The following is a 19173-nucleotide window of genomic DNA, read 5'->3' on the forward strand; positions in this document are numbered from 1 at the left end:
ATAAACTTTTATGGGTAAAAACCATGTTGCCAAAGGCATCTAACAAATACACCTGTTAATCTTTAAGAAACCATAGGAATCCTCAACTGTTATTTAACACTCATCTTTTCTACACAAATGCCTCTTTGACCTTCATCATGCCAATAGTTTTGAATATGAGCACAAGAGTATTTAATAGCATAGATCAGTGTAGTCTTCAAGTTGTCATTGTCAAGTCCAAGTCGAGTCTCAAGTCCCTAAAGTCACTTTCAAGACAAGTCCAACTCAAGGCTCAAGTCTTAATTTAAAAAATGTCAAGTCACTTTTGTACAAGTCATCAATATCACCATTTTTGGACAATTTTTGGCCCGTATCCGAGATGTTACGGAGGCATTGTCGAGGATTATCCGGCCCTCTGACTACTACCCCATGCTACTCATCCATATGGGCACAAATGATACTGCCAGGTGTGACACTGAGCAGATCAAGTGTGACTACAGGGCTTTGGGAGTACTGGTGAAGGAGTTTGGAGCACAGGTGGTATTCTCTTCTATCCTTCCTGTCAAAGGTAGGGGCCCGGGCAGAGAGAGGTGCATCCTGGAGGTGAATGCCTGGCTGCGACGATGGTGTCACCAGGAGGGATTCGGCTTCCTTGATCACAGGGTGCTCTTCCAGGAAGGACTGCTTGGCGGAGATGGAGTTCACCTTTCTAGGAGCGGGAAGGCCTTGTTTGGACACAGACTGGCTAACCTTGTGAGGAGGGCTTTAAACTAGGTTTGTCGGGGGCAGGTGAGCAAAGCCCACAGGTAAGTGCTGAATGTGCGGGACTGGGAGATGGGTTGGAAATGGGGGGGGACTACGGCCTATAATGGCAAGGAGAAAGGAGGGTCAGGGCACAACAGGGAGGCAAGATCAAATCAGTATCTTAGATGCCTATATACAAATGCGAGAAGTATGGGTAATAAGCAGGAAGAACTGGAATTGCTAACCAATAAATACAACTATGATATCATTGGTATTACAGAAACCTGGTGGGATGGGACGCATGATTGGAATATTGGTATGGAAGGGTACGGCTTGCTCAGGAAGGACAGACAGGGAAAAAAGGGAGGAGGGGTTGCCTTGTATATTAAAAATGTACACACTTGGACTGAAGTGGAGATGAACGTAGGAGATAGCTGTGTAGAGAGTCTCTGGGTTAAGCTAAAAGGGGTAAAAAACGAGGGTGATATCATGCTAGGAGTCTACTACAGGCTACCTAGCCAGGTGGAAGAGGTGGATGAGGCCTTTTTTAAACAATTAACAAAACTATCCAAAGCCCAAGATTTGGTGGTGATGGGGGACTTCAACTATCCAGACATATGTTGGGAAACTAACACAGCAAGGCACAGGCTATCCAATAAGTTTCTGGACTGCATTGGAGACAACTTTCTGTTTCAGAAGGTTGAAAAAGCTACCAGAGGAGAAGCTGTTCTGGATTTGGTTTTAACAAATAGGGAGGAACTAGTTGAGAACTTGAAAGTGGAAGACAGTATAGGGGACAGTGATCACGAAATAATAGAGTTCATGATCTTAAGGAAAGGTAGAAGGGAGACCAGCACAATTGAGGTAATGGATTTCAGGAAGGCAGATTTTGATAAGCTCAGAGAACTTGTAGGTAAGGTCCCATGGGAAGCAAGACTGAAGGGAAAAACAACTGAGGAGAGTTGGAAGTATTTCAAAGGGACGTTGTTAAGGGCCCAAAAGCAAACAATTCCGCTGTGTAGGAAAGATAGAAAATATGGCAAAAGACCAGCTTGGCTTAACAAGGAGATCTTGCATGATCTCAAAATAAAAAAGGAGTCATATAAAAAATGGAAACTAGGACAACTAACAAAGGATGAATATAGGCAAGCAACACGGGAATGCAGGGGCAAGATTAGAAAGGCAAAGGCACAAAATGAGATCAAACTAGCTACAGGCATAAAGGGAAACAAGAAGACCTTTTATAAATACATTAAGAGCAAGAGGAAGACCAAGGACAGGGTAGGCCCACTGCTTAGTGAGGAGGGAGAAGCAGTAACAGGGAACTGGGAAATGGCGGAGATGCTCAATGACTTCTTTGTTTCGGTCTTCACCGAGAAGTCTGGAGGTGTGCCTAACGTAGTGAATACAAGCAGAGAGAGGGTAAGTTTAGAAGATAGGATACACAAAGAACAAGTTAAAAATCACTTAGGAAAGTTAGATGTCAGCAAGTCACCAGGTCCTGATGAAATGCATCCCAGGATACTCAAGGAGCTGATAGAGGAGGTATCTGAGCCTTTAGCTATGATCTTTGAAAAATCATGGCAGACAGGGGAGATTCCAGAAGACTGGAAAAGGGCAAATATTGTGCCCATCTATAAAAAGGGGAATAAGAACAACCCAGGAAACTACAGACCGGTCAGTTTAACGTCTGTCCCAGGGAAGATAATGGAGCAGGTAATTAAGGAAATCATATGCAAACACTTGGAAGGTAATAAAGTGATAGGGAATAGCCAGCATGGGTTTGTGAAGAACAAGTCATGCCAAACTAATCTGATAGCTTTCTTTGATAAGATAACGAGCCTTGTGGATAAGGCAGAAGCGGTGGATGTCATATACCTAGACTTTAGTAAGGCATTTGATACGGTCTCGCATGATATTCTTATTGATAAACTAGGCAAATATAACTTAGATAGGGCCACGATAAGGTGGGTGCATAATTGGCTGGATAACCGTAGTCAGAGAGTTGTTGTTAACGGTTCTAAATCCTGCTGGAAAGGGATAACAAGTGGAGTTCCTCAAGGGTCTGTTTTGGGACCCGTACTGTTCAATATCTTCATCAATGATGTAGATATTGGGATAGAGAGTACGCTTATTAAGTTTGCAGATGATACCAAACTGGGTGGGGTTGCAACTTCTTTGGAGGATAGGGACATAATTCAAAATGACCTTAGCAAGTTAGAGAAATGGTCAGAGGTAAACAGGATGAGGTTTAATAAATAGAAATGCAAAGTGCTCCACTTAGGAAGGAACAATCAGTTCCATACATACAAGATGGGAAGCGACTGTCTAGGAAGGAGCATGGCGGAAAGGGATCTAGGGGTCATAGTGGACCACAAGTTGAACATGAGTCAACAGTGTGATGCTGTTGCAAAAAAAGCAAATATGATTCTAGGTTGTATCAACAGGTGTGTTGTAAGCAAAATTCGTGAAGTCATTCTGCCGCTCTACTCTGCACTAGTTAGGCCTCAGCTGGAGTACTGTGTCCAGTTCAAGGGTGCCACATTTCAGAAAAGATGTGGAGAAATTGGAAAGGGTACAGAGAAGAGCGACAAGAATGATTAAAGGTTTAGAGAACATGACCTATGAAGCCAGGCTTCATGAACTGGGCTTGTTTAGTTTGGAAAAAAGAAGATTAAGGGGGGACATGATAGCGGTTTTCAAATATCTAAAAGGGTGTCACAAGGAGGAAGGAGAAAATTTGTTCCTCTTGGTTTCTGAGGACAGGACAAGGAGTAATGGGCTTAAAGTGCAGCAGGGGAGGTTCAGATTGGACATTAGGAAAAAATTCCTAACTGTCAGGGTGGTCAAATATTGGAATAAATTGCCAAGGGAGGTGGTGGAATCTCCCTCTCTGGAGATATTTAAGAACAGGTTAGATAGACAACTGTCAGGGATGGTGTAGATGGAGCTTGATCCTGCCTTGAGGGCGGGGGGCTGGACTCAATGACCTCTCAAGATCCCTTCCAGTCCTATTATTCTATGATTCTATGAATTTTTTCACCATGTCGATTTAACAAAATTAGCAAGTCTCAAGTCGAGTCTCAAGTCACAAACAATGAACCCGAGTCGAGTCACCTAGATGACTTAAGTCAGACTTGAGTTAACAACTCTGGCATAGATATGGTTGACTTGAGATAACCTAACTTCATCTCTTTCCAAGTTACCTCCAAATGAGAACCCAGTAAAGAAACTGATTTTTAAATCCTAATAGTGATAACTTTGGGTGACAAGGTATAGATTTTATTCAAATATGAAAGCAGCATCGTCCCCTTTCCCCTGTAGCCGAAAGCTTCAGAAAAATCAGCAACCAACCGTGCAGTCAACTATGGTCACTGCACGTGTAATCACTTCCACCATATTCATGCATCATTTGCAACATATTTTTAAAACCTGAGGTTTTTAAGGCTCCAGAGCATACAGCAGCAGATATGACAAATAGAATCTGGAGTTTCATTTTAATTGTAAAATCAAGTTAGAGCTCATTTCTATATTGTGCCAAGATATAAATGGAATGAATATATTAAATCCTATATGCAAATGCAATGTAACTGCCTTCATTCATTTGCAAGATATGTCAGTGACGATTGTTGTATTTCGTATAGTAGCCAACTACCATCAAGACTAAAGGGCTCATCTCAATGTACTGGGTTTTATGCCTGTAAGGGAAAATTACTTACCTTGTAATTATACTACTTTGAAGATATCATTCTTTCTCTTGGGTCTCAGGCCTGCAGCATGAATCTGGATGGAAATCCCAAGCTACAGAGTTTTGCATGGCTAAAGCATCCCCTACATAGAAGCAGTTAGAAATATTCTGACCCACTGCCCTGAGCCTTTTGACTCTTTTTCAGGCAAAAGGGTGAAATATTCACTTAGATGGAGCAGTAAAAGCAAAATACTCGGTTGCCATGGGGAAGTTGGTAGTGGGAGATATCTTCAGAGACGTGACAGTACAAAGGGAATTAATTACTCCCCTCCCCCTTGAAAAGTAATCCTGTGACTATGCTTTCACAACTGAAGAGCAAAAGACTCTCTGAATAAATGTTACTGCAGAGAGGTCACAGTAGTGTGTACTAGAACCAGTGTCACAATGTTGTATCTGCTGGTATGTCAGACAAGGAGCGGCACTGGTGCTAAATCAGCTAAATCACCTTTTTAAGCACAAGATCACTTTTTGAATTTAAGTGCAATCCAGGATCTCTCTCAAGCACACATATCCTTGTCCTGGCTCCTTCCTCACCGCTTCTCTGAGGCCCTGTCCTTTTCTGCTCACTCCACCCCTCTCTCACTTTCTCCAGGTTTGGACTGAAGGGATGACGTGTGGGAGGGGCTCCAGGTGGAGCTTGGGGCAATGGGTTGGGGAGGAGGAAAGGGTTCAGGGAGCGGGCACTCTGAGGGAATCTGGATGCAGGAAGGATTCAAGGCTGGGGCAGATTGGGCTTCAGAAGAGGGTTCAGGGCTGGGGCAGAGGTTCAGGATGCAGGTTCTGTCTGGACATTGCTTACATCCTGTAGCTCCCAGGCAGTGGTGCAATAGGGCTAAGGTAGGCTCATACCTGCCCTGTCCTTGCTCCACTTCTGAAAGTGGTCTGCATGTCCAGCAGCAACTTCTGGGGGGGGGGGGGGAGCAAGTGGTTCAGCATTCTGTCCCCCCATCCACAAGCACTGCCCCTACACCTCCCATTGGCTGAGTTTCCCCATTCTGCTGGCGAGGGCAGCATGTGAGACCACATAACCTACCCAAGGGACATGCCAGCTGCTTCAAAGAGCAGTGCAGGGCTAGGGAAGTGGGGAGTCAGTTCAGCAGCACAATAGAGCTGAGGCAGTTAGCAGCTAATCTCCCGATTTGGCTGCAGGGGAATGAGCACAATTCCAGGTGACTCCCTGCCAATATCACAAAAGTTTCGAGGGGTAGCTGTGTTAGTTTGTAACTGGAAAAACTTGAAAAACAACAGTGTTTCAACACCTTAGAGAATAACAAAAAATTCAGATGGTTAGTTAAGTCTCTAAGGTGCTGCAAGACTATTTGTAGTTTTGCCAGTATTACAGACATTGATGGAAAAAATTAGAGGGAATGAATTTTGTTATGTGAACCAGTTTCTAAGTAATGTGTGAATGTGCACCACCAATAGAACCCCCTCCCCCCCGATATAATTAATATATATTTAAAAATACCGTAGGCATAATTAGTCCAGCTATGCCAGCTTAGGTATTTTACAACTCACTAATCAAATAATTAAATTTAAGCATAAGAGAGAATTAAAAATTATGAAATGCACAGACCAGTGAAAAACCTGAAATAACACACTCTGAAAAGAAGTAAAAGTAGTAACAAAAACATCACAAGTATGTGTCGGGTCAGTAGGTTGAGTGTATGAAAAAATATTTTAAAATATTTAATATTTATATATTTTAGAGTATATTTGGACATTTAGCATAATAATGCAAATGTTTAAAGTTAGTATGTCTGTTTTTCTAAACTTACCAAAAGTGAAAGAATGATCTTTTCTAGAGCAATCAAAATAAAACAGAAATACTTCATGTTAAAAAAATATCCTGGCTGAGTAAATTTGAAAATGACTACTCAAAAAAGAAACTAAGAGATCGCTTCTAAGAGCAGTGGAAAGAACACAAAAAATTCCATTTTATCAGAGTAATTCTGGCTGAAGCAGCATAGAAGATGGGGAAAATGCACCCCATATGGGCATTTGTAAGGCCTAGGCCTTTGGGATGCAAAGAAAGCATTTGCATCAAATATTTATTCATTCATTCATTTTAAATGTTGCTCCCTGGGAAAGCCTAATGAGATACACATCTCGTTTTTGTAAGAGGCCCAGGGGACAATATTCATACAATTCTAGTATACTTCACTACAACATAAACAATATGAAATAGGAATAATCTGAAATGGCAGACTGGTGAATAGAGACAATTTCATTTAAAATATTTCTTAAAGCCAAATAGTTTGGATGTCTCTTTCTGTGAAAAACAACAACGAAAAAAAAAAGCCTGACAAAAGAAAGTCAACATTTCCTGGCTCTAAATATAAAGGGGAACAGTTTAATGGCAACCACTGTCACCATTTTCAGCTGTTTGGGTCAGCAATTCCCAGGTAGTTTGGTCTCTCGGTACATTACAATCAATATTTGTTAAAACAAGCCTCTGCCCAGTAAACTACTACACAATCTTCCCTGCTCTGTAAGGAATTAAACACTGAACAGAGCTGAAGAGTTGCAAAGTGGTGTAATCTTTTCAACCTCTAGACTACAATAAGTATTTCAAGTGATTGCACTAAAAATTAGAGAGAAGGCCACCACAGTGACTGCAATGAAGAACTAGCCCTTTACTACAATACTTTAGTATTCCAATGAGCCAGCTGTGCAATTTGGGATTGGGAAGGAATTTTCCTCCAGAGTAGACTGGCAGAGACCCTGGAGGTTTTTTGCCTTCCTCTGTAGCATGGGGCACAGATCACAGCTGGAGGATTCTCTGCATCTTGGGACCTTCAAAGTATTTGAAGGCTTCAATATCTGAGACATAGGTGAGAGGATTATTCTAAGAGGGGTGGGTGAGATTCTGTGGCCTGCACTGTGCAGGGGGTCAGACTAGATGATCATAATGGTCCCTTCTGACCTTAAAGTCTATGAGTCTATGAACTGTGATGTTCATGTTAAGACTGAACATACGAATTGCAGTTCCAGTAACTACTTAGATTCTGATCAATTTGCTACATCCTGCACAGTTTCTGTCTGTTATGTTACCATGTCTTCAAGAGACTGCATTAGATCCCATGGGTAGGAAACATTAAAGCAAAGTTTCAGTGCAGTCTGGTGTACCACAGCATATTGCCAGTGTCTGTGAACAGCAAGTAGGGTTGCCTATTAATAAAGCCCTGCAAATCCACAGATATCCGTGGCTTATTTTTGCAGATATGGACATGGATACAAATTTTATATCTATTGCAGTTTTCCATTATGTATCCGTGGCCGCGGATGAGGATATCTGCAGATCAATTTTGCAGATGCAGATATCAATTTTGCATTCATGCAAGGCTCTATCAACCCATCTTAACCCCACTGTTGTTAGGACTCTGTGTTGAAGGAAACAACTTAATCTTTCAAGGTGCATGTACATGGAAAAGCACAGCAAAGTGAGGATGTAGGTGTCTACAGTGAGATTGAATACTAACAAAATGGGATGTTCATTACCTGGTACTAGGGTAGAATTGATCTGAAATAAAGATCTTTTAGGAGATGATACCAACTACAGATACATAAAGCAAGCTCATGAAACACAGATAGGGATCTGTCATACCTAACAGGTTTCATTATTCCATCTACAAGTTTCTGATAACCACTGGTATTTAGTTGTATTTTCAGTGCTTCATAAATTAATCATCCCAAACTCTTTGTTCTGTCAATGTTTTTCTTGACTTTTTTCTCACTTGTATTTCAAAAACAAGGCAAGAGTAAAAAAAAGACTTTCTGAACATCTTTTTTATTTTATCAACAAATATACTTTAAAATCTCACCTCCTATTTCAGCTTTTCAAATAACTATTAATGAAGAAAGTCAGCAACAGATACATCTCTAAACTGGGGTCTAGTCATTGGATTGATTGGCTAGCTTTAATACAATCCAGCTGTAAACTGAGCTCAAAGTACTTGTGGACCCTTAAACATTTTCAAATAGAGGTGCATACCCTGTTGGAAATCGTGGACATAGTTTGTGGATGCCAGGGGGGAGAGAGGGTACACAGGCCACACATTGAAAACCACTGCTTTAGGAGAAATAATCCACACTCCATCATTCAGACTAGCTACCACTTTTCTCAATATTCCCCCTGATATAGCAGACTAATACAACAGAACCAATAGTACCCGGCTGAGCTATTAAATTTCTCACATCCTATGACTGAAAACAGATTTTTGAATTCAGTTACCTTCTGTGTTATTGGAGGCTGAGTAGTTGGCATGTTTTATTTTGGTTAATTAATATTTCAAACTCCCAACTATTACTTTTTAAAATAGGCATCTTTAGAATGCTTGATGAAATAAATTTGAACTTGACCTTTCACAACTGACTTCAGGTGACATTTTAAATACCTTGGTATTAGTCTTTTTTGTAACCTGATACCAGAAAAGATCAAATCATACAGTGTCCCTGTGTTCAGTTTGGTACTAAACCTCTGTGTCACTCAGCAAATCTGACAGTTAAATGGCTATACTGTGAGCTATTTCTCAGAGAAGTAGCTGAGTTATTCTGTAACATTAAAAACAACGAGAAGTCCTGTTGCACCTTAGAGACTAACACAAAATATATAGTATCATGAGCTTGAGCTCATCTAGAGAGCTGGGTTTTGCCCACGAAAGTTCATGACACTATATATATTTCTGTTAGTCTCTAAGGCAGTATTTCTTAAACTGTGTTCCATGGCACACTGATGTGCCGTGGAGAACAACAGAGTTCAAAATGGCCACCCTTAAAGGGACAGGTGACTTTTTTCCTCCCCTCGACACTATTTTTCTTTTTGCTGAATAACTTTTCCCAGGCTTCTTTTTTGTTTTTTCCCCTCAACAAAAAGTTCCTGGTGTTCCTCATAAAAAATGATTGTTTGGTGTTTCTCTGTCTTACAAAGTTTAAGAAACACTGCTCTAAGGTGCCAGAGGACTACTCGTTATGATTTATTTCAACGCTTTAGTAAAAGTTGGAGTTTTCAAGTAATTGATGCAGCAGTACATTCGAAAGTTATGTTTGGGGAAGTCAAATTCTTATTTGACTGATTTAGTTCAAAATCTGGACTCCTGTGCATAAATTGCTTTAGGCCCAGCACTTTATAGAAGACATATGGTATGTGGAGCAGAGAAGGAAGAGAGAAAGAATCCTTTCTCCAGACTGCAGAACTACTGAAGAGGAGAAAATGGCTAGTACATATGAATAATCCTGAAACTCTCAGCTCAATCTTTTCCTGGGGGTTGAAGCTCAGGGATCACCTATGGGACAGATCCCTACTAAGCACAAGACAGAGACTGTTTGGGCGGTGTCCCTCTTCTTTATTCTGCAACTAGGTTCTGAGTTAAGGGTCATGTGTTCTGTACAGCGGAAGACAGAGGAGCACAATTTGGCCCACAGGAAGCACTGATCATAGAAAACCTTGGAAAAACCCATTATCAAATATCGGCTAAGTAAATGAATCCTTCTGTAATTACTGAATTGCCAAGTATCTCGAAGTATGTATCTTTTATAGGGCACACTTTTTAGTTTAGACAGGTGCTGAGACTGTCTCTTAGATACTTGTGACTGTCTGCACCCGTTTGTTCACTTTTTTTACCAGACTAAGATGGATTTTGTACAAAGTATGCCTTGTAAGGTGTCATTTGAAAACTCAATTTGCTAATCATTACTGTCCTGGTAAAATATGTGTGGCAACACTGCATGTAGAGTCATAAGGTTGTACTCCATAATGTCACTGAGGCATGCTCCTTTTTTAGAAAAGCAGGTGAAAACAAGTTCCTTGGAGATAAAAGGCAAACGGGTGCTTCAGCCAGGTGTCAACAAAATCAAGTCAACTATCACCTGGTTAAGCATCCACTTTTTGGCAGGAAAAAAATGTGAGAGCAAGAAATCTACATTTTGGCAAAGGAACCACTGAAGTTTACAGTCCCCACAGACCTTTTTTCGTCCCCAGCTGGATATGATTTTCAAAGAAAAAAAAGAAAATGATAAGAAAATGGGAACAGATGCCCCCATATACTCCTCTCTATCTGCTCCCCACCTCAACAACACACAAAAGTCAAAGAAGTAGTAACAGTGAACTGAGGGGAAAGGGTCTAGGCTGAAATAAATCCTGGCAGATTGCTCCAAGTATGTGGTGAGAGAAACCTTTGCTTTGCAGTAATTTAGCTTGTTAAGTTAGTGCATTTTACTTTTCATTCTTTGTTTCCAATGCTGACTTTTATGCTTTGTTACTTGTAATCACTTTAAAATACATTTAACAACTACAGAAACATTTTTTTCTGTTATCTAAACTAGCGTTCTTGGATTGAAATGTTTGGGATAACATCTGAGATAACAAGATTTGTGCATATTATGTTCTATTAATTAAATGACATCTTTTTTTAAAATGAGCTAAGATCATCCAGGAACATGCAGAGTTGTACAAGATGCACATTTCTAGGGGAAAATTTGAGAGTGAGAGTTTGCTGGTGTCAGGCGAAAATGTAATCCATGGGTGGCTAACAATAACTGAAAGCGGTGTGCAAGCAAACCAGGAGTGATTGCTCTAACAGAATTGAGAGGGACACAGATGTCCATCTGTCCAGATTGTACCTTAAGTAATGTCCCAATGCTGTAACACCATAACAGAATTGGGTACATTGCTCTGCATCTCTTGACAGTTATACAAAGGCTGAACTCCATAAACAGTGTTCCTGTTAATTGCTCCAATTCATGTACTTTCTGTTCCCATCCCTTTTATAGTTTGTTAAGTGATGGATTTGGAGATGTTCTGCAATGTTGTAGGATACTCTATGTTGACCTGGCTATTTGGTAAGTTTACTGTACAACCATGCTGGTTTAGTTTAACAGGGTCTGTCAAGAAAAACAAATAGGAAGGGGGAAAAAATGGCTCAAGATGAGCTACTTCTCAGCAATCACTCAAGAGCTGTTATGAAAAAATGTCAGGACAGGGAAAGGCGTGTGAACCTAGAAAAGCAAAAGAACTGTGGCAGATTTCAAAATAAATACTCTCTCAAGAGTCAGTCGTGGTTGGATGGGGGAACCAGAGTAGGAAACAGGCACACACCAGATGTTTGAAGACTTCAAGTTGCCATCAGAGTTTTCAGGTAAGATAGATATGCGAGTAGATTATTGGTTTTAAATCCTTGTTCCCTATAAGCTTTGTTCTTGCTGCTAGAATAAACAATTTATTGTTTTTAAGAAGGCTGACTCTATCACTATCTAACACTGATCACACACTCCCAAAAGGAAGAATCCACTTGAATTTGATGGGTAACAATGGTTGTTACACGGGACAGTGCAGGGCCTAATCTAAGAGTGGGAATTCCACCCTTGTGATAGGCAGACACACCGAGATCTAAACACTGAGTGAAGAAGGAGGCACTCAGAAAGACCAAAAGGGGGGACAGAGACGCAACTGAACATGATGTTATATGTTCAGTTAATTGCAAACCATGTCTGATTCATGTAAACATTTGGCTCATATTGACTATAAACCGTTTGTTTGTGCTCTGTGTCTTATACATAAAAATGCTTTAAAAATGTGCATGATAGAATGCATAGTGGTATGTGGGATGACATTTACTAGCCCTGTGCAATCCAGCTGTGACCATACTTGCTCATGAGGGAAGCACAAGAAACAGATTGTTTTTGTCACCAAAATCGGAGAGTCTATTTGTATCATGATCCCAATTGGGTTAAAAATATTTTTCCTATTCTGAGCTCATCAAATCCAATGAACTAAACATCACATAATGTCAATTCAGAAAAAAAGAGGATGCTCAAGCCTTACGCTCAATTTATTTAAGATAGCTAGCGAGTCCACTGATGAATACTGCCTCTATCTCTGTAAAAGCCAAGTGCCCATCAAGCTAAAATTCCTTTAACTTTTGAAATTTCTATTCAATATTTAAATTCCATTTTGCTTCCTGTGGTAACTCCAGCACCAGGGGAACATTTCACCAAAAGAACTGAAAGATCCTCCATGACTGGTGACTACAAAAAGCCTTATTTTGAAATGAGAACACATGCCTGCCTCCAGGGTTACATGACAAATCAATCTATTTTCTTCTTCCCCCCAAAGGTAATTAGCCTTAAAAAAATGCCCAAAGAAATAGGCCTCCATGCCAGTGCATGCAGTCATATACATCCATTCTGTTTCATTTGGAGATTGAATTCCAAACTGAGGATAGTGAAAAGAATATAAGAAGAGTGAGGAAGAATTACTGCATCAAACTGGAAAAATAAGCACTGTGAGCATTATGTAGACATGCAATTTAATAAAATTGATCTCCATTAGCTTTTCAATTCATGCCAGTGGGAAGGAGGAAGCAAGCAATGAGGGGCAAAGGATGTGTGTGTGAATGAGAGAGAACAAGAATCAATAATGTTATAACATGGCAGGGGTAAACTTTCACCCCATGAAGACCCTGGTAGTTTTGTGACTGCCTTCAGTGTTAGCGGGTTCAGAAGCCAGCGGCCTAACTGAAAGCTCACTAATCTATTCTGACTCCTTACTAATCCATCCTTTAAAAACAAGTAGTCCTGTAGCACCTTAGAGACTAACAAAAACAAAGTTTTTTTTTAAAGATGGTACAGGGACTACTCATTGTTTTTAAAGCTTCAGATACGGCTACCCCTCTGAGACTTTTAATCCATCCTTGGGCAGTTTCCTCTTCCAAACAGCAGTTGTGCCAGTGGGTGAGTTATCTCCCCTCCTTCTACCAGGTCGTCTAAAATAGAGACAAACTGCTTCCCAGTGTTACATTTGAGTACAGTAATCTCTGCTACTCATCACTCTACTGCTTTGGGCCAAAACAAGTGGTCTCCCGAAAGCGATATTAATTCTTTTTTAAGATCTTTATTTGGTCTGATGTGGAGTTATTTCTAGCAACAAAGTCATCAATGAAAATATTTCCAAGCCTACACATGAAGGCTGCATATTCAGCTAAAATACAACTAGACATACCAAGAAAATTGCTGAAAAAAGAACACAGTGCTGTCTTTTTAAAAACAGCATCAAGTCCCTGTGGAACATAGTATTGAAACTGTTCTACTAAACCTTTAATGTGAATTTGCTCAATGGGACTGTGTATACAGGTGTAGAGCAATTATTAGATTTGATATCTGAATGAATTCAGGTTCCCATTAGAGCTTGAATGCTTCAATGACCCCATTATTTTCCTTCCACTGCTCCCAGACCTGATCAACTTAATTATTCTGACTAGTGAAACATTTAGGACATGAATTTCTGATTTGTTTTAAACCAAATGGGACAACTGAAAGTGCTTCATTAAAAAAAATTACACAAAAGAAGGATGAATTCTATTATGCGTCAGGGCTTAGAAGCAGGTCAGAGCCAGGATATACACTGTATGGTATCATACAGATTCCAAACTATGCTGTATTTATATCCTCTTCTGCTTATACTGAAACTTACTCCCAGGCAAACCCCTGACATGCAGCTTTTCTGATGGAGCAATGGGACTGATCTGTAGAGCTACCATTACTGTTACTAGAAATCCCTTGGCTGAAGCCCATGCATTGTGCTAAACATTTCGAGCTATGTCTTCAGTTTCTTAACATGTCAAATATTCAAAAGTGCAAAAAGCATTTCAAAGAGCAAACAAATTACATGTCTACTTTTGCAATGAAATCCCCCCTCAACGGCATAGGGACAGAGCTGTCTAGTAAGCATCTTACCTTGCCCCTTCACGGCTAAGATGCAAAGCGCATACTCCTTTAGCTGCTGTCCTAAAGTAAAATTATATTCACTAATAAAAAAAGGCATCTTATGTCAGCTAGAACAAATTTACTGATATAAAAATGCGTTTCACTAGCTTATCTGGCACCTAATCTTATTATTAAGGAAATAGTACAGCACGTGGTGAAAAAGACAGAATGTGCACATTTTGAACAGACTTCATCTGATGCTAATAAACTACACTATTCATAAACAATATAACTTAAAATGGCCTCAAATTTTTATTACTATTCCCAGTCTCCCATTCCCTCTATTACTCCTTCAATTTGCATTAGCACTGAAAGCAAGCTTTACGTGAAGGCTACAAAATAAGGGGGAGAAAAAGGCAATAATGGGGTCTGAACTTTTAAGTAAACAAGCAGCCATAAAGTTAGTATCTTCTCATCTGAATGGATTTGTCCTTAAAAAGAATAAAACTGACATCCAAGTGGTCCCCTTGCCCCCTTTCACTAATGATATGTAAAGGCTGCTGAGCCTGCAATAAACGTGTTTATGTCCAGTCAGATTGCCATCATTTTACAATCCAATCTGATTCTTTAAAAAAAGGAAGTCGCAGGAGACCAGCACCAGCTCACGCTTTGAGGCATTTCCTGACATCAGCCTTCACTTCGCACTTCAACTGAAAGCACTAGATTTGACAAAACACACAGAAAGTCAGGAGAGAAGGCGCTTCACCTCCTCTCCAAAACTGCCTGACAGGAGTCAATAGTGATTCCTTCACAAGGCTACAATCAAAACCTGCCAGATGAAAGTCCAAGGGGAAGCTTTCTAGCTATTCCGTACAATATTTTATTAAAGAGGGGTGTAAGAATGCATTTGCCTCAGCAGGACTTTTCTTCTCTCTTTTGGTTCATCTCAATCAGTTTTAGCAGTTGGCAGTTTAAATACCAGAAGTTACAGTCTCCCATGCACAGATGCTTTATTCTTTGCATACACTATGAAAGCAACGAATTCAAAGATGGAAAAGAAAGCAGAAAGCTCTCTCTTTTCTGAAAAAGAATTTCTTTTATAATGGGAGCTGGATTACACTTTTTGAGCATTGAGACTTTCCTAGTGTTTCTTATAAACCGGGGTACCAGAGTTTTCTTCGTAGCCCACAATTACTGAAATCCCCAGTCAAAGGCAAACCACTTTCCTCCACATCCTGCAGTTGTCCTCCGCCTGTATTTTTAATGCAGCAGCAACAAATTCTCTTTAGAAAAAAAATACTGACAATTCTGCAATAGCTTGTAGTCCACATGTAAAATGAAATATTTTAAATAATACAATAAAGGCAATCTATCCATAATAATTATTTTTAGATTAAATAAAATATCAACATTTTTTATTTATGCCTATGTTAACATTTGCCATTCAGCAGTTTGCAATATTTAAATGGAATTGAATATGCTATGAGAAAACTTAAAACTGCATCTTTCCTGTCTGAGTGGCTGGTGCAAGCAGTAATCATTAATGCCTGTCCATTGCCTTCATTATATAGCATTAAAGAAAAGCTGCTGTTCGAGCTTGGCAAGATGATCTCATTATTACCTGTTACTTCTCTAGGCCCACCAACTGTGAATTACTAAATATTGTATGTGTCTTTAACTATAAATTATTTGGAAAAAGGCATGTACAGGTTATGAAATGTGAAGCTACTCCTTATTAAAAGGATTTATACAAAAACCAATTTAGAACGCAAGACAAACACATTTCATGCTGTGAGATGAAATATGAAAACAACCCTTATAGCTACATTTCTCTCCTGGATGAGCATACAGAGCTTCCATTGAATTCGTAGGAGAACAAGTGCCTATGCAAAGGCAGAAATTGGCCCTTAATGCTGGTTTCTTTAATGTGTTGTAGATATGTCTGCTGATGCACCCAACCGCAGAAAGTCTGTTGTGTAAATGATACAGAATATCTTTGCCAATAAAATTCTCTACAGATTTATAAAGCATCTGAGTTTGTTCCTACTGAAATCAATGAGAATTCTGACAACAACTTCAGTGGGAGCAGGATCAAATCCATATGGCTTAGTGCAAATTGCAGTTTTTAATAGCAAAAATACAAATTTAAAACTCAATGTGGCCTTTAAAAATGATAAGAACAGTTAATGTACTGAAGATAGTTGGTGTCCTAGTGTGTGTGTGAGTTCAAAACAGCTACTTTTTAAAGGTATTTGCACCATAATGACACCCATCCTTGAAGTCTGCTGTGATACTCTTATGTGGATGATGCAGTACCAACAAGGAAATGTACTGGGTTATTTGGAAAACAAATTTAGCAGATAAGTAGCCAATAATTTACTTCTGCCATGTCAAAAATGTAGTGTAGGTCCAGATCTTCCATTCTTCCGTTGAAATGTAGGGTAAACGTGACTCCTAAGCCAGGGTTTTCACTTTCCCTATTTTCCATGCTGGAGAGGGCCTGCCTGACTCCCAAAATATAAATATCCAGTTGCAGCAGCCCTTCTCACTCTTTCTTATGATAAAGGGGGGAAAGAGGAAGAGGAGAGCAGCTCTGTGTCAGCTGAGGAATTCCTCTTAGGAGGGAGTATCAATTTGTGGCTGGTTCTATTGGCTATACAGCATCTTTGCACCACCAGAGTGGCGTAAAGGAGCAGGGACAGAGGAGATAATGAGGATAACAATATTTAAATAAACCATGGGATTTTTTAAACTAAACATTTTTGAGATACAGGAAGTCCCCGAGTTACGCGGATCCAACTTATGTCGGATCCGCACTTACGAACGGGGCTTTCTCGCCCCGGAGCTCGCAGGCAGCGGGACCGCCCAGAGCGCAGCGGTCCCGCCACTTGGACCTGCGGGGCGAGAAAAGCTGCTCCGGGTGCCCCTGGTCTGCTGGGGACCGTCTCCAGCAGACCACGGACACCCGGAGCAAAGCCGGGGAGGCGGCGGGGTCCCGCTGCGGCTTTGCTCCCGGTGCCTCTGGTCTGCTGGGGACCGTCTCCAGCAGACCAGGGACATCCGGAGCAAAGCCGGTGAGGCGGCGCGGCACCCCGCCGCCGCTGTGGCTTTGCTCCCCGTGTCCCTGGTCTGCTGGAGGGAGGGGGCACAGCTAGTGAGCCCCCTCCACCCCAGCAGACCAGGCTTTTGTTGTGGACCCTGGGGTAGAGCAGCTGGGGTGCTGCCGGGTTGGTCCTGCAGGGACCTACCCGGCAGCAATTCTGCCTCCAGCTTCCTGTAGTCAGCCCCTGGTCAGTTTCAGCAGCAGCGGCTGAATCTGGAGCCAGTTCCGACTTACATACAAATTCAACTTAAGAACAAACCTATAGCCCCTATCTTGTACGTAACCCGGGGACTGCCTGTACTTCACTAGTGATTTCCTCTTCTGCATACCAGTACCCACATACACGAGTTCCAAATGAGCAAGTATAAGGTTTTGGGTGAATTATATGCATTTCTAACATTTTAATATTCCTATTTAGCCAACAACTGCTCCAGTTGCTCTAGAAACCTTTTTAAAAGTTCTGTTTGCTTTATATACTATAATGCACTCTCTTCTGGGTCAGCCTTTTCTAAATTTCTCAAATGAATATTAGAACAACGAACCCTTATTGCTCTAATCTATGTAATGTGCTGTGAATGTTGGGGGCTTATGTTCTCCATTAGTAAAATAACTTATTTTTCAAATTTATCATGTATACTAGCCTGCCCCTCACCTCCAAGAACAGATTTTGATAGTAAAGAGATGTCATACAGATGTGTTGGTTGGCAGAATGACGAGGAAGTGGGTCTGGCCCACAAAAGCTCATCATCTAATAAACCATCTTGTTAGTCTTTAAAGTGCTACATTGTCCTGCACTTTGCTTCAGCTACCCCAGACTAACACGGCTACATTTCTATCACTATTCTATATAGGCATAGAGTCTGTCATAATAATCTCACAGGCTTTAATGAAGGATTCTTTTTCGCATTTGAAGCAAAAACAACTTACAGTTAAATAACAGAAAATAAATTACTTCCCAACTCCCTATATCTAAATACAGCTATGAGTCACACAAAGTCATAGAGCTAGGACACACTGTCCTTTGCCTGTTCCATGGTTCCTACCAAAGATATTCCTGGGGTCTTTATCTAATTCTTGTATTACAAGACATAAGTGTTGCAATGCCTAGGCAAAATTAGATGAACGGAGAACTGAGTGGCACCCTTAAGCCCCTTGATATGACAACTCCAGATTTCTGACACCATAAACTCTTATAAAACACATTACCTCTAATGGAAGGAGCAACAGTGCCAAGGTTAACTTTGACTGTCATTGCCTTTGTCAGTTTATGTCACAACCTCAACGTTATTTAAACATACTTTATTTTTTAATATTTTAGTGGATGCTTATGATTTTTCCCCATCAACCTTGAATTTTAATTGAAGTTGATTTACAATACAATATAATTCACAGCCAGCTGACAGATGAGTTAAATGAGAACTATCTTTCCCAAATTCAAATGTTCATTTATTCTTTGACTCCAAACGAACCTTGTATGCATGTCAACAGAGGAATTCAGAACACGAATAAAAAATACCTTCACCATCTGCATGCTAATAGGACTTAATATTGGATATTTGCTAACTATGCCACTCCACCTTAATTTCAGTCCATGATGGCTTTGCTTTCTGAATTATGCAGTCTCCCAGTTTATTAGCATCTGTGTACTCCTTAAGATTTCATGTCTCAGAGATCTCTACTCTTTTTACTCCCTGTGCTAAACGGACTAGTTTATCTAGCTAATCTCACTTTATGAATCTGATTTATACCTACAAAAACCTAACCTACTCTCTCCACTGCATAGTGTATAATGTAAGCAAATGCAAAAAGATTTTTGTTATATTTTTGTTATAGTGCAGATATGCACAAAGTATTGAAAATGTGTTCTTAATAATACTGCATAAATTGTAGAAACCAC

The 19173-nt window shown here is 40.3% G+C and overlaps 2 protein-coding genes across 4 annotated transcripts in view; one reads left to right on the forward strand and one right to left on the reverse strand.

The window, feature by feature from the left end:
• The window catches only part of LOC142831268 (uncharacterized), a 178902-nt gene extending 162600 nt beyond the window's left edge, over window positions 1-16302 (forward strand). Inside the window, exons 3-4 of the mRNA XM_075941192.1 lie at window positions 548-2004; window positions 16192-16302. Coding sequence (XP_075797307.1) covers window positions 814-2004; window positions 16192-16302 — 1302 coding nt within the window. The 5' untranslated portion in view covers window positions 548-813. The remainder of the gene's footprint in view (window positions 1-547; window positions 2005-16191) is intronic.
• DIAPH2 (diaphanous related formin 2) overlaps window positions 1-19173 on the reverse strand; it is an 801414-nt gene that overhangs the window by 18008 nt on the left and 764233 nt on the right. The window lies entirely within an intron of this gene.

This window comes from Pelodiscus sinensis, chromosome 13 (assembly GCF_049634645.1).
Source record: "Pelodiscus sinensis isolate JC-2024 chromosome 13, ASM4963464v1, whole genome shotgun sequence".
Lineage (NCBI taxonomy): Eukaryota > Metazoa > Chordata > Testudines > Trionychidae > Pelodiscus > Pelodiscus sinensis.